Raw genomic sequence first — 15,890 nt, 5'->3', positions numbered from 1 at the left:
GTTTCAAGTTTGCAACCAAAGTCCAAACGAGACTTTTTCTACTGTTGAAGGAAAAATCTTCATCAGGGTCCAGTCCAAGATGGGAATAAATAACATGGCAACTGTTTTAAAAAGAAGGTTGTAGTTTATTGAAAAGGAGAACCGGGCAGAAAGATGGCTCTGGAGAAAAAAAAAAGAGAGAGCACATGTAGTAGGGAGTGGGTTTTTATACCTTCTTGGGCTTTTGTTTGGAGTTGTTCCTGTGTCATGAACTTGGACCTGAGCCTGAGTGTGCCTTTCTGGTATTCTGATGGTGGTGGGTTAATTAATAAGACTTTTTCCATTCTGAGCGGCATTTTCCCAACGGTTCCAATCCTAGCTATTTCAGGTTAAGGTTAAGGAAGCTAAGCTTAAAACGTGTTATAGCTCACATTCAAGGTTTTGGTTATGGTCTTTAAGTCCTTACATGGCATGGGTCCAGAGTACCTCGGGGACCACCTGCTGCCGGCGTCAACTTCCCTCCGCCCTGTGCGTTCCCACAGAGAGGGCCTCCTCAGGGTGCCTCCGGTCAGAGAGTGTCGGCTGGTGGCCCCCAGGGGGAGGGCCTTCTCTGTGGGCGCTCCGGCTCTATGGAACCAACTGCCGGTTGAGCTCCGGACGGCACCGGACCTTCGCTCCTTCCGGTGCGGTCTGAAGACCCATTTATTTGAACAAGCTGGCCTGGCCTGATGGGGGACGTTAGGGTTTTTAATGGGTTTTTTATATTGTTATTGTTTTTTATTGGGCAATTGTTTAATTTCTCTTTTAATTTTTGTATTTTCTATTTATATATGCCCTGTTCACCGCCCTGAGTCCTTCGGGAGAAGGGCGGTATACAAATTTAATAAAAATAAATAAATAAATAAACATGTTAGCCAGCACAGGAGACAAAAGCTGTATCTGTGTAACCACCTGCTGTATCTTGGTTCTCCCTAGATCCTATCTTACAACACCACGGAGAGAATTCTCACGTTATCGGCTCTTCTTTGGATAGCCCTAGTTCTGAAGACTCCAAGGGCATGGAGAACTTAGTAAGCTGTCACTGAGGATGTTCCCAGTCTGTAACTCCTCCATTGGTCAAAGGGGCGTCAGCCTGGCGGGGCTCACCAAAGGAACTTTTTGCTCTCTTCAGATCTCACACGGTGACAGTCACAGCTGCCTCCCCCTCCCCAGATTCTACATTCAAGAAGTCTTGTGTTGGGACAGTGAGGAAATTCAATGCTTCAGGCTACTGACACAGTGGTAAATGAGCGTGCGGACAGAGGTTAAACCGTTTAGAATTTGCACTGATCCTCCTGTTTCAGGATAGAATATAGTTACAGTGTCGTAACTACCAAGAGAGCAAGAAGGTACATTAGAAAAGCTTCATTTTTTTTTCCTAATGGTTCCAGTCTGTTCAAGCAGCAGAATAGCATTGCTGGATCAAGGTCTTCCTTGAAACTAAGAAGCTGCTGCTGGCAAGGGATGTCGCGCCAGAACGATCAGATGCAATTCTTAAAATACTACAGTTAGAACCCCGAGTGTAGCATCAAGACTTTCAAGCTGCGATAAATTTAGGAGTCGGTTTAAACCCCCGAGAAGACCACCTCCTGTTTATTCGGAAATCAAATTACAGAAGCTAAAAGCCACGTTGGCAAAGGAAGCCAGCTCGGATGAGACTTTTCAGAGATGTTCATCTGAACGAGCTGAGCAATGGATGACTTGTGAGTCCTCCATCTACGGGCAAGGCTCTGCACACCGAAACACGGAGCTGAAATTCGGTGTAACCTGGGCAGGCAACCTGGCTCCCTACTACGAAGGCGGTGTAAAAAACAAAAAACAATTCAAAATCAGTATTGACTTCTGTAATTATCAGCTTCCTCTGAAGCAAAGTGGCTTTGTTCACGTACCATGAATTTGTAGTTAACGCAATGGCCGGTGGCTTTCGGAAGGAATGGGAATTAACCAGTGCCCAGTTTAATACACGTGAGATACTGTTTCTCTTCTGTAATAGTAGATGCCTTTTTATTTATAATGTAGTATAGACATTTGCAGTGCTGCAGTTTTTTTGTACAGTGTAATAAAAAAAGGCCGTGTTTTTTTTTTCACAATGGGAAAAAAAAGGTGTGCCACTCTGGAAAAACACAAGCGTACAACTGGAATGTTCATTTAAGTGCACTAATAGCGATTCTGTGGCTCGCTCCCACCCACCCCTAAAGCAGATGCTCTATTATGTTGCACTACTTCACCTCACCAGAAAGAAGAACCGTTAAAATACACCTCTGTGGAGCCTCGAGGTCTTCCTTCCAACATCTGTTCCGGTGACGTCTTGGCGTTTTTTTGGAAGCAGTCCTGCCCTCTCTTCAGAAAGCACATCTTGGAAACGCCACCTCGGACCCTCTGGATGCGTTGCAACCTTTGTCCTAGGAGAGTTCATTTCCCCACTTCATGGAAGTAGAGGTTGGCACATATGCAAAGCATAATGATTGAGAACAAAATGTAGTAGATCAGCTTCCTAAATTTAGGCTCAAGGTCTCCTTGTCGATACCAATAGATCTGGAGGCAGAAGAGAAGGGAGGAACAAAACGTAAGAGGAGACGGACGCCATCATCTTATTAGAAGAACCCATGATCATCTCCGAGATACTTCTAGGGTTGATGTTCTCCTCCAAGAAGATTGACAAAAGACGGTGGGGCACCTGAGCTAGTTGGTGATGGGAACTGAACTCAGTGGAGGAGTTGCTTCTAATGGGATGTGTAGGGGTGTGATATAAAAGACCCCAAAAGGGTAGGCCGTATTTTCACAATCACAATCCTTGTAGGCATCTGCTCTGACGTGTGTCATTTCCTTGGGTGACAACGTTGATCAGAGGCGCACGCTATGGGATAAGGGCCATGTTGGCACAGCAGGCCACGTTCCTCAAAGTGAGTCTGGCCAAGACAAAATCAAAACCTCATTAAAAGTTCAGTTGAAAATAGCCCTGCATTTCATTATTTCACCCTGTGGATTATCATGAAACCTTTAAAAGGCTTTGCAGGAAGGAAATTTGGGGCTCTTTCATTTTTTCCCAAAAATGGGAATCCTAAAACTAGACAAAGCTGCCATTGCAAGGTAGTCTAAAAAACCTGGCTTGGGGCCCGTGCTTGCTAGCTAGTGCAAATAATTAAAGACATCCTTTGTGGACTTGAATCCCTGTTTACTTTGGGCCTTGCAATATTTTTATAGCTGTCCATGGTAGCTAGGACTATTGTTCCCCTAATCTGAGTAAAATCTGCTTAATCTTTGCAAACTTAAACACAGTACTCACAAGAATGCCAGCCGAAATACAACTCAAGGAGATGCAGAAAGCAAAAAATATATTCATTGGTTTTGGAGGTAGGTGAGGAAAGACGAAAGCACTGATTAAAGTGACCTGCAGAGAGAGAAAGAGATGAAAAAGAAGAGAAAGAAAAGAAGGAAGGAAAGAGAAAGAAAGAAAGAAAGAAAAAAAGAAAGAAAGAAAGAAAGAAAGAAAGAGAATAAATTCAGGCGTTATCTTCATTGAAAACAAACTTTTGTGGAATGTGATTCTCCTTAAGGGTTTCAATCCAAGATAAAACGATAAGTCAGAATACAGTTTGATCAAGCTAGCATAGCTATTCTTTACCATTACGGTTTGATGCAACACCCTGGCATTTAATGTTTCTGCCTAGCTTGGGGAATCGGTGACGCGGGTTCAGACGTGTTGGCCAGCTGCCTGACACTCGGGCGAGGGAAGGTGAGTGAAAAGAAGCAACCATTGTTAAAAGAGATGTCTAAAGTGTTGTTTTTTCAGGACCAATTTTTGCCCAGGGCAACCGCAGTCCTCCGTTGGATTCCCCCTGAGTGGTTCCACCACTTTTAACTTCCCTATATTTCCTTAGAGCTGGACTTTGGTTGGCAGTCCGGCCACAGCTGGGACAAAAATTTCTGTGGCTAAGTAAGACGATAGTAAAAGGAGCCAGTTTTCTGACCCTTTTCACCATGGTTGTTAAGCAAATCACTGCAGTTCTTGAGTGAACCGTGCGGTCCTTAAGTGAACCAGGCTTCCCCCCCCTTTTTGCTTTTGCTTGATAGAAGCCTCCCTCCCACGAGGTCACAAACGGCAACCACTTAACCCTGAGATGCTGCAGTCATCATAAATACGTGCTGGTTGCTAGGCACCCAAATTTTGATTGTGGGGAGGCTGCAAAGGTCGTAAGTGTGAGGATCAGTCATAAGCCACTGTTTTCAGTGCCGCTGCAACTTCGAATGGCTGCTAAGCCAACGGTTGTAAGTCAAGGACTCTCTGGGGTACTAACGCAACTGCTAGCTAAGGGAAAGTCGGTGGACCCATCAATTCTCCACTTTTAAACTCTACTGAGATCTTCTGATCATCCTTGGATTCCTTTGGAGATTCAAGATGTCAACCGCACGATGGTCCTGTTAGCCATCTTCTCACTGAATGAGCACAACACAGCAGCTTCACCCCTGAACGTTGGGTGTGTTGAAGACCATAATTTGTTGTGTTTGACTGCTGAAGATTTCACAGACAGGGTCCCTATCATTTTCTTGACTTTTCTTTTTTCCCAAGGGGACAACATATGTTCCTGATTTTACGTTTTGGTCTAGCCTACACTTCCAGAAGTCTCCCGTGCAAATATTAGGCCTGATCCTGCTTGGTTTCCAAACTCAGGTCAGGTCAGCTAGGTGCTAACATACCTGTTGAGGCTGAGGGAAGGGGGGAAAATTCCAAGTTAGAGAATATTAATTCAAGCAGTCCACAGGGGCTTTTAACTGCATTTGTTTTTAAATCCGTGATCTAAAAGAAAACATATTTCCCTTAATCACCTGCCCAACTCTCTGAAGGTATAATAACCTTTCAGTGCTTATAATAAACAGTGCTAAAAGTTCAGCTGTTACACAAGGCACTTAACCCATGCCCAGAGGGCCTTGTTAATTATCTGCACTTTAATAATGCTTACTTCTGGAGCTTTGCAAAACACAAGAGCAAACTAAAATTAGCAAGGGCTAGAAAGCAATTTCCAGTGAGAAAAATCCAATATGTTCAGAAGTTTGGGGGCGGGGGGGGGGGGAGAACAACTCATGAAAAAGTGAGAAAAACCTGACAGTAAATCAGGATGGAGAACCAACTCATGCATACAATGACGAAACCTCCAAAGTTTAATACTGAGACTGGTAACAAAGCATTGCAAATTAAGAAACCTTTAAAGGGAGGGCTGGAAAAGTCCACAGATCTGGAGATTTTGTTCTGAATCTCCTGGATTCATAACTTCTTAGCAAGTAATTCTGATGGGACATTATCCACATTACAGCCATGTTCTTCTTCACATGGGCAACAAGCTAACAGCCTGTTCTAGTCCTTCTCCAATCCGTGTTTTAATTTTCCAATGGAAAGTTAACTTGCTCTAACAACTGAGCATGCTGCAGCCAGATTTGGCTGCTTTGGCAGTCTAAAGGCAGAGGTTACCAATTCAGAGTGCCCTCACTTTTATTAAAGTGGTCTGGTCTGTGTGTTTAGCTGCAATACATATATCAAATATTTATAAACAGCAGCCAAGAAAATGGAAGTATCGGTGTTTGCAGAAAATAAAATGGAAGGTTTTAAAGAAAGAAAAAAAATCCCAAAATATCCACACCCTTATAAAAGGTATTAGAATGGACGACATGAATGTTTTGCTACTCCCTGGAACAACATATTGAATTAATAGGTCCTTACTGGCTGCTAGAAGATAAACCTGATCTGATCTGAAACATTCGGGTACCGAATCAAACATCCTAAAAGCCAAGGACCTCCCATCTTCTGGGATTAGGCTTTCAGGGCTAAGTGGAATACTTACTATAAGCAACAAGGAAACTACGATCCCAACTGCAAGATTGATTATTCTGTCCTGAAAGACAAGAAAATTTAAAATAAAATAAATTAAGGCATGTTGCGCTCTGTATTCTGCAGAATACAGACTAGTGGCCCAATTGCAAAATGGCAGGCAATTGGTGCCAGTTATGTGACAGAGCAAATAAACCGCATGCAGCTTCTAAGTCTTTGAGAGTCTTCAGAATTTAAGCAAAGGAATCTCGAGATGCTAGGAAACCGATTCAACCAAAATCTGGGAAGACAACTGTGAACAGGCTCATATTTAAGTAAATTTAATAAACGACGATGTCTTATCACTTTGCAGTCAACGCAGCAACACATCTAACAAAGCCTCGTGGCTTAAGGTCACTTAGTTTGCCTCCTAAACCCCTTTTAAAATCACATTTTAAAAAAGGAAAGTTTGTTTGGGGACTTTGATCCCTTTCCCAATTCCCCAAGTTGGCTTCTCTTGCAGTTGGACTTCCTTTCCTCGCCGGCTGTGTCTGGAGATTCTCAGTCATCCATGTCATGGTTGTCCCGAAAGTGCTTTTTTTCCCCCACGAGGCAATTGGACTTTTCTTGTTTTTCTTTGAAAACCTTTCGCTTCTCATCCGAGAAGCTTCAGCTTCTCTGTCGCCAGGGTCACCTGAGAATGTGGACTTTGGACAGAGAGAATGTGGACATTCTGGACACAGAGGGCAGCTGGTTTGAAAGAGGGGTCAAAGAGGCCATCTGTGTCAAAATTGAACAGCCCTCTCTCAAAAGAGGGGAAGGGATACGACACTACCTATGCCCAGTCTACAACACGGCCCTTTCAACAGTTCCAAGAAGGCTCCACAGCCATTTGCACTACCCAGGTGATCCTGATGACAACAGGTAAGCCTCCAGGGCAGGGGTAGGCAACCTTAGCTCTTTTATGACTCATGGACTTCAACTCCCAGAATTCCTGAGCCAGCATGGCTCAGCTTGGAAACCTCTCCCTTTCCTTCAGCGTGGCTGGCTCAGGAATTCTGGGAGTTGGAAGTCCACGAGTCATAAAGCGGCCTAGGCCTAGGCCAGGGGTAGGCAACCTTGGCTCTTTTATGACTCACAGACTTCAACTCCCAGAATTCCTGAGCCAGCATGGCTCAGCTTGGAAACTTCTCCCTTTCCCCTCAGCACAGCTGGCTCAGGAATTCTGGGAGCTGAAGTCCACAAGTCATAAAAGAGCCAAGGTTGCCTACCCCTGATCTACTATTGTAAGTCGAGGACTACCTGTAATGGCAAGCAAAATGATGTCCTACAGCAGGGGTAGGCAACCTTGGCTCTTTTATGACTCGTGGACTTCAACTCCCAGAATTCCTGAGCCAGCATGGCTCAGCTTGGAAACCTCTCCCTTTCCCCTCAGCATGGCTGGCTCAGGAATTCTGGGAGTTGAAGTCCACAAGTCATAAAAGAGCCAAGGTTGTCTACCCCTGCTCCAGGGGCTTCAAATGACCGTCTTCAAGAGGTATAAATCCTTCCATTTCCCCACCATCCGGATGGTCAGAGCTGAAGAAGCTTCTTGGATGAGAAGCGAAACGTCTTGAAAGAAAAATAAACTCCAGTTGCCTCCTGAAAAAGCATCTTTCGGCTTCCTCAATTCTGCTGAGAAAAGCCCCTTCTCCTCCTCTTCCTCCACTTCTTTGGCCCTTTGCCTTTCCTTCTTTCCCCCCCCCTAGTCATCTCTGCAGATGGCATTTATACTGCCAGGCAAGACCCACTGAAGGCTTTAGTTTTACTTCTTTCTTACTGCCAGGAGCAAAGTAAGGGATGGGGCGGGGAGGGGGCAGTTAAGAGAAAGTATAGTAAAAATGTTAAAATACTGTGAATGTCAAGTTAGGAGACTGACTGGGGATGTAAATCAAGAGGTGTCAGGGTAGAAATTGATTTAAAGCATGAATGTCCCCCCCCTCCATTTTAGGAATATGTCCTCCATTCAAATGCCACTATATACAGGTAGTTCTCGACTTACAACCATTCATTTAGCAACTGTTCAGAGTTACGTTGGCACTGGGGAAAAAAGTGACTTACGACTTTTCACACTTTAAACCGTTGCAGCATTCCCCGTGGTCACGTGATCACAATTCAGACGCTTGGCAATTGACTCTTACTTATGACGGTTGCGGTGTCCCGGGGTCGTGTGGACCCTTTTTTGCAACCTTCCAACAAGCAAAATCAATGGGGGAAGCCAGATCCACTTCACGACCGGACTTAGCTAACAACCGTGTTACTAACTTAAGAACTGCAGTGGTTCACTTTACGAATGTGGCCAGAAAGGTCGTAAAATGGGGCAAAACCCACTGAACAACTATCTCGCTTGGCAACGGAGATGTTGGGCTCCACTATGGTCATAAATCGAGAACTACCTGCATTGCGGAAAGCCAACCTCATCACAGCCTTCCCCAACCGGATGCCTCTTCCACGGTTTGAGGCTGGGATTGCCCAGGGCCCAGTTGGAGTGGGGCATGTCTAGTTTAATGAAGAGAAGGACAAGGATTGACAGGATAGCAGTATTTCAGCACTTGAGGAGTTGCCCCAAAGAAGAGGGAGTCGAGCTGTTCTCCAAAGCCCCTGAAGGCAAACCAAGAAGCAGTGGGTGGAAACTAGTCAAGGAGAGAAGCAACCTGGAATTAAGGAGAAATTTCCTAACAGCGAGAACAATTAACCAGTCGAACTGCTTGCCTTCAGAAGTTGTAGGTGCTTCATCACTGGAGGCTTTTAAGAGGCTGGACAGCCATTTGTCTGAAATGCTACAAGGTTTCCTGCCTGAGCAGGGGGGGGTTGGACTAGATGACCTCCAAGGTCCCTTCCAGCTCTGTCATTCTGTTAAAAGTTCTGAATTAATCAAATCTTTATAGGCAGTCCTCAAGTTACAACCATTTGTCTAGCAACTGTTCAAAGTTGCAACGGTGCTGAAAAAAAATGAGACTTACAACCAGTTTTGGCTCTTACAACTACTGTATCTACTCATTGCAGGCCAATATGTCCTACAGAAGACCAACTCAGAGCCCACATTTTATTCCTTGTCAGTTTGATCCACCTGGTCCTTTGCCAGTTCCAAAGGGTTAGTTTCTCAATATACTTTTTATGTCAACAAGCCTAGATTAGAAAGCACTAAAGACTGAGCATTGAAAGCAGGATTATTAAGAAGAAGAAAAATAACAGGGGCACCGGATGTTTTTCAGAACACAGTTCAAAAGCTGAGGCTTTGTATTCTTAACAAGGCCCATTTATAAAGATGCTTAGAACTTCCTTTCTTCTCTTCTTCCCTTTATTGTTAATTCTTTTTTCTGTCCTGAAATGTATTTCAGCAGATTGGGACTCCATATAAGTATTCCCATAATCCAATTGTCCCTACATTTCAAAACCATCCTTTACTCAGCTTGAGATCTGATAGGTTCAACTACAAATCCATTAATCCAGAAGACTTAGTCACACTAACCCACTCACCAGAATGTCACGCTGAACAAAAGATTGCCTAATTCTATTATATGTGTGTGTACACATACACATATACACACACACACACACACACACACACACACGTGTGTGTGTATATATATATATATATATATATATATATATATATATATATATATATATATATATATATAGAGAGAGAGAGAGAGAGAGAGAGAGAGAGAGAGAGAGAGAGAGATTACCCCACCATATAATTACACCCTTGATTCCATATATGCAATCTGGTATTGACATAACAGATGTTTCTCAGCATGTAGCTTACCCATCTCAAAATGATACAGCCGAGGAAGAAAAAGACAGATGAAGTTCGTTGCAATTTTAAAAGCACAGGGGGAAAAAAAATCAAGTAAAAATGTTAGGGTACCAAAACTGCAAATTTTGGTTTCTTCAGAGCTCTAACAATAGAACATGTGCATTATAAAAATACCCTCTGCCCATTACCATCCTCTTGTTGGAATCTGGCTAGCACCCTCTTAACATTCTTCGGGAAATTGCTAATGAAAGAATATTTGTAGCTCAGGGTTGACATGAGGCTTGGGGCTAAGCTTGCTTGTTTTCTTGCAGACTTTACATGACACAACTAGGTATTATCATCAGTGCCAGTGTGGAAATTGCAATGGACACCCAAGATATACCTCTATGATCACACATAAACTGATCCTGTCGACTCCATATTGTTAAGATTTACTGAGAGAAATAATCTTTAGAATATCTACCGAGGATTCAGACCTGGAATCTGCCTACTTCTCACTGGGAACAGTTGACAAACAAACACACAACTCAATGCTTCCAATGCACGCTTGTGGGTAGGGGCAGTCTGATAAATGTCTTACCCCTAACACACAGAAGACCTCAATCTCCTAAAACATACCAAGCTGGTTGGGACTTTGAGAACCATTTAGTCCAACTTTGAAAGACATCAACCAGGAGAAAAGTCTATATAGAGCTTAGCTTGTAAGACCCATTTATGGGAAAGTCCTATGAAAAAAATCCATCACAAGTAAGGATAAAAACTTCCTCTAACAAACTTCAAAGTTTAAGCTATTTATTACAAATGTCAGATTGTGTGAGAGGGAAACACAACAAAGCTGGTGCAACAAGAAAAATGAATCCACATCTCCATCAACATGGAAGACCTTAATCTCCGAAAACGGGTCTTCAAACTTGGCCTTTTTATGACTGGTGGACTTCAACTCCCAGAATTCCTCAGCCAGCGTGCCTGGCTGAGGAATTCTGGGAGTTAAGTCCACCAGTCATAAAAGGGCCAAGTTTGAAGACCCCTGTCCTAAAACATATCAAGCTGGTTGGGACTTTGACAACTGTGTGATCCAATTTCTTTGGAGGCCATCAACAGGAGGAAGAATGGTCTACCTAATGTGTTATGGCTTATAAGAACCATTTATGGGGAAATCCTACGAAGAAATCCATCACAACTAAGGATAGAAAACGTCCTCTAACTCCAAAATATAAGCTACTCATTGCACAGCCGATAAAACGGGCATGGCAAATTATATGAAAATGCCAGGTAAATTAAAGTTCAAAGTGTCACATTTGCATTTAAGCCAGAGGGTCAATATCCCTCTCCTGGCAAAAATCTTGGAAAGTTTATTGAAATAATCCCCTCAAACCCAAGGAAATTCCACCGTAAATCTGTTACAACTGAGGCGGTTGTGCAACACAAAGAGCTCTTTATTAGAAGACCCCAACAGAGTAAGCAAAGGTTTTCGAAGACTGCAGGCTAAAGGCCTGCCATTGTGCACATATTGCACAATTGCAGTATTGCTCCATCACACTACTCAAAAGGACAACTCGTACGTGTCTCTGCAGTGGCTTGGTACGTTAAGAAAATGCAGTCTAGACTCAAATGCAACCTCCACAGCCAGAAAACCTGAGCAGAGGCCACCATTTTGAAAAGATGCAAGCTCCACAGCCACAAAACTTGAGCAGAGGCCGCCATTTTGAAAAGATGCAACCTCCACAGCCACAAAACTTGAGCAGAGGCCACCATTTTGAAAAGATGCAACCTCCATAGTCACAAAACTTCAGCAGAGGCCGCCATTTTGAAAAGATGCAACCTCCACAGCCACAAAACTTGAGCAGAGGCCGCCATTTTGAAAAGATATCGGGCTTGGCCAGATACATTGAAACCAAATGCCGAATACAGATAATCCTTGACTTACAACAGTTCATTTAGTGACCGTTCGAGGCTACAACGGCACTGAAAAAAGTGTCTTAGGATCGTTTTTTTTCCACACTTATGACTGCTGCAGCATCCCCATGTTCACGTGATCAGAATTCAGACCAGCTTGGCAACTGGTTCATATTTATGCCGGTCGCAGTGTCCCGGGGTCATGTGATCCTCTTTTTGCGACCTTCTGACAAGCAAAGTCAATGGGGAAAGCCAGATTCACCTAACAACCAGGTCACTAACTTAACAAGTGCGATGGTTTACTTACCAACTGTGGCACGAAAGGAGGTAAAAGGGGGCAAAATTCACCTAACGAATGTCTCACTTCACGATGTAAAATTTGGGCTCAGTTACGGTCCTAACCCGAGGACTAGCTGTAGACCTCCCAGATTGCAGGCACAGCCACACTTCACCTACGCTATTTCCTTTCCCTCTCGCTGCTGACAACACCTCAGAAACTCAAAGTGGCGCTGACAACACCTCAGCACCCGCCTCGGAGGTGTTTGGGCTGAGAAAGAATGACTGTCCTAATTCTCCCAGGAAACGTTGGCGTCCAAGATCAGATGTGAACCCCTAGGGCAGGGGCCTTCAAAGCTGGCCCTTTTATGACTTGTGAACTTCAACTCCCAGAATTCCTCAGCCAGCATGCCTGGCTGAGGAATTCTGGGAGTTGAAGTCCACAAGTCATAAAAGGGCCAGGTTTGAAGGCCCCTGCTCTAGGAGGTGTGGACTTCAACTCCCAGAATTTCCCAGCCAGCCCTCATATCTTAAAATTGGCAAATTTGAGAACTTGAATCTGAAGCTCAATACTCTGTTCTTCACCTTCTACATAAGCTATGCTGGCTGAGGAATTCTGGGAGTTGAAGTCCACAAGTCATAAAAGGGCCAAGTTTGAAGACCCCTGCCCTAGGGCCTTCGCCAGGATCTTCAGCCCTGTACTGTGCCAGCTCTGGAGCCCAGTTGCAAGAGGCATTGGGAGCCAGGCGGTCAGGCATAAATCTCTGCTGCCTTCTGGGACAGACATCTGCTCTGGCCTGACTGCAAGTCCTTCCCTGGAGGGCAAAAGACCCATTAAAGTCCAGCGTTTCTCAACCTTGGCAATTTTAAGGTGGGTGGACTTCAACTCCCAGAATTCCTGGCTGGGGAATTCTAGGATTTGAAGTGCACCCATCTTAAAGCTGCCAAGGTTGAGAAAGCCTGCATTAGACAAAAGACACGCTCTTTCCCGTTACCCTTGGTGACGTCTCTCCAAAAAGAGGCCTGTTATCCAGGCCTCTGGTCCCGTACGTTCTGGTCGTGAAGTCCTCCATTATGTCCCAAGTCCAAATCTGAAGAGCCGCACGCCTTTCAAAACAGAGTCATCCCTTGTTCCCAGGAGGGCTGAAGCCCGAGGGGGCAGGCCGAGCGTCGGGCAGGGCAAATCCAACTTTTATGAGAAATGCATTTCTCTTGCGGCGCTGGATGCTACAAGCCGGTTGTGGTTCAACGCCAGGGATCCGGGCCTCTCCTCCAAACCTCAACTTTCCTCCTCATGATCAGCAGCTGAGGAGAGAAATAACAGAGCAGCAGTCAGCAGGCTGACAGGCTTCCCTCAGGCCTGCCCAATCGATTAAGGCAGTTGATTTGATCACGGCTGCGACTGGGGCAGGCTGAGGGGCAGGCTACCCAGCTCATTTGCCCCCGGAAGACCAGATCCCTGATCTTCACAGCCCAAGAGATGAAGAGGAGAGATTGCAGATCTGGGACCACTGCCTGGAATTCTTTCTTCTTCTTTTTTTCCAAATAATTGTATTTGAGGTTTCAATAAAACAATAGAAGATAAGGGAGGGAGGGAGGGAGGGAGGGAGGGAAGGAAGGAAGGAAGGAAGGAAGGAAGGAAGGAAGGAAGGAAGGAAGGAAGGAAGGAAGGAAGGAAGGAAGGAAGGAAGGAAGGAAGGAAGGAAAATGAAAATGGGAAGGAAGGAAAATGGGAATGAGAAGAAAGGGAGGAAGAAAGGAAGGAAGGAAAGAAAATGAGAATGAGAAGGAAGGAAAATAGGGAGGGAGGGAAGGAGGGAGGGAGGAAATGAAATTTGGCATTCTCTCTAGCATTATTCACTGCCCGCAAATAACATGTCAATTTTTGAGCTGATGAGAAATTTCCAAACAAGGAATAGTGACATCCTCGCCATGGTTTGAAGTTTTACTATCCTTTCTTCCACATGCTGAACTTGGAGGGGATTCATCTCAATTAGTTTGCTTTGTTTTTGCGGTGCTTAGTCTGCTATAAACCCCAAACTGAGAAAATAAAACAATTCCGTAACCTGGTTAAGCCTGCCGTGGGAATGCAGTCGATCTGCTGGGCAATTCCAGGTGGAACTCTTTGGCGACCTTGGGGACCTCAGGGGTAGGACAAGCTTTTAACCTGTCTCAGAAGTGGCCACAAAGGTGTGACACTGATCCGACAGATTGCACACTGCTTCATCCCACACTGCCTCCAGGGAAGGGTGTCCAGCAGAGGCCAGCAGCGAACCCCTTAAGCAGGCCAGCACCTGGGCTGGTTAGCGGCAAGCCAGAGAAAGGCCTGATTGCAGCAAGGACTTCGGAGAAACCAGGTTAGTTTCTGCCCCAGGAGTTCAAAGCCCCGAAATCTGCCCAGTGGGGGAAGCGCTTCTGAATTTGCACTGCCTGACATTAAATGCATCCTTGGAGGGACTTTAAAAAGTCACCGCTCTTTCTTCCTTCGACCCGACTTACTTAAGGTTGGTTTGCGGGCTTCATTCGGTCTCTTGGCTTCCCGCCCCCGCCCCGCCCCCAAATATGGCAATTCTTAACTCTCTTTCCAAGTCTCTAGGATGCCCTGGATCCCCAGATAGGGAAGTTCCGATTTTATTTTTTTAATCGACCCCCCCACACCCTCAATTTTCATTCTTCCCCCCCCTTCGGACGAGACTCTCTTCTCCTCCTCTTCCTCCCTGGAAAACAAACCCACGCCGCGCCGGATCGGCCCCACCTGCAAAATGCCTCTACCTGCCTGCCCAGGAAACTCGCCTCCGCAACGTTCCCCAAAGGAACCTCGGCGACGCCAACGTTCCAAGAAAGAACCCCGGAGACGTGAACGTTCCAAGAAGGAACCCCAGAGACGCGAGCGTTCCAAGAAGGAATCCTGGATGCCCCAACGTTCCAAGAAGGAACCTCGGAGACGCGAACGTTCCAAGAAGGAACCCCGAAGATGCGAACGTTCCAAGAAAGAACCCCGGAGACGTGAACGTTCCAAGAAGGAATCCTAGATGCCCCAACGTTCCAAGAAGGAACCCCAGAGACGCGAACGTTCCAAGAAGGAACACCGAAGATGCAAACGTTCCAAGAAGGAACCCCAGAGACGCGAACGTTCCAAGAAGGAACCCCGGAGACGTGAACGTTCCAAGAAGGAATCCTGGATGCCCCAACGTTCCAAGAAGGAACCTCGGAGACGCGAACGTTCCAAGAAGGAACCCCGAAGACGCGAACGTTCCAAGGAGGAACCCCCGAGACGCGAAGGGTCGAAGAAAAGAATCCTGGCGACGCGAAGGTTCCAAAAAGGAATCCTGGGTGCCCCCACCGTTCCAAGGAGGAACCCCGGAGACGCCAACGTTCCGAGAAGGCATCCCGGCGACGCCAACGTCCCACCGCGCTCCCTCACCTCCTGCAAGATGCTCGGCGAGCTCCAAGGCGGACGGCCACGGAGCGCGGCTGCCGCCAAGTTCCTGCTCTCCGCAGGGGCTCCTAGGCGCTCGCTCTGGGCCACTGTCGCAAACTACCCCAGACTTCCTCCGCCTACCACAAATCCCTGCCGCCTTCCCCTGCGAGCTGATTGGCCCGCTTTCGCCAATCCCGGAGCAGGCGACGCCGCACCTTGCTGCAAACCTGGGCTGGTTCGTTCGCCTTGCGCCGGCGGCTGGCTGGGAGGCGCGGCTTCCTTCGCCTCGGCTTTTGGCGGGCAACCTCGGAGCCACGGCGGCTCCAACGCTCTGCTTTGTCTCCCGAGACGAGAAAGGGTGCTTTTCATTTTTGGTGGCGCAGTGGGCTAATGCCTCCTTAAGTAACACCAGCTGCCTGCAATTAGTGCAGGTTCGCATCCCACCAGGCTCAAGGTTGACTCAGCCTTCCATCCTTCCGAGGGAGGTAAAATGAGGACCCAGATTGTTGGGGGCAATAAGCTGACTTTGTAATAATGCCGCTTTGGGGTGTGTGTGTGAAAGCCCTAATAAGCAGGCATATACATAGAATGAAGGCTACTGCTAAGCTTGTAAGCCGCCCTGAGTCTTCGGAGAAGGGCGGGATATAAATGGAATTAAAATAAATAAATAAATA

At 46.0% G+C, this 15,890-nt stretch overlaps 2 protein-coding genes across 4 annotated transcripts in view; one reads left to right on the top strand and one right to left on the bottom strand.

The window, feature by feature from the left end:
* The window catches only part of DMTF1 (cyclin D binding myb like transcription factor 1), a 32,730-nt gene extending 31,560 nt beyond the window's left edge, over positions 1-1,170 (top strand). For all 3 annotated transcript variants that reach the window (XM_081331956.1, XM_081331955.1, XM_081331954.1), the window contains one exon: positions 955-1,170. In XM_081331956.1, coding sequence (XP_081188082.1) covers positions 955-1,064 — 110 coding nt within the window. In that variant the 3' untranslated portion in view covers positions 1,065-1,170. The remainder of the gene's footprint in view (positions 1-954) is intronic.
* Positions 1,171-2,314: 1,144 nt separating this feature from the next.
* TMEM243 (transmembrane protein 243) lies at positions 2,315-15,321 on the bottom strand. Its single transcript, XM_081331957.1, has 5 exons — positions 15,220-15,321; positions 12,791-13,100; positions 5,856-5,906; positions 3,305-3,409; positions 2,315-2,553 (listed from the first exon to the last, which is right to left on the bottom strand). Exons 2-5 carry the CDS (start codon positions 12,866-12,868, stop codon positions 2,431-2,433), a joined length of 357 nt encoding a protein of 118 aa, XP_081188083.1. The 5' UTR covers positions 12,869-13,100; positions 15,220-15,321; the 3' UTR covers positions 2,315-2,430.
* Positions 15,322-15,890: the final 569 nt, after the last annotated feature.

The sequence above is a fragment of the Vipera berus genome (genome assembly GCF_964194415.1).
Source record: "Vipera berus genome assembly, chromosome: 6".
NCBI lineage: Eukaryota > Metazoa > Chordata > Lepidosauria > Squamata > Viperidae > Vipera > Vipera berus.
This window is presented reverse-complemented; position numbering and strand designations above follow the sequence as displayed.

Excerpts from the sequence above, each read along its gene's own strand:
- TMEM243 (XM_081331957.1), bottom strand. The coding sequence starts at position 12,868 with ATGGAGGACTTCACGACCAGAACGTACGGGACCAGAGGCCTGGATAAC. Across the intron at positions 5,907-12,790 it reads TTGGAGAGACGTCACCAAGG|GACAGAATAATCAATCTTGC; the intron begins GTAACGGGAAAG and ends CTTGTCTTTCAG. Across the intron at positions 3,410-5,855 it reads TAGTTTCCTTGTTGCTTATA|GTCACTTTAATCAGTGCTTT; the intron begins GTAAGTATTCCA and ends CTCTCTCTGCAG.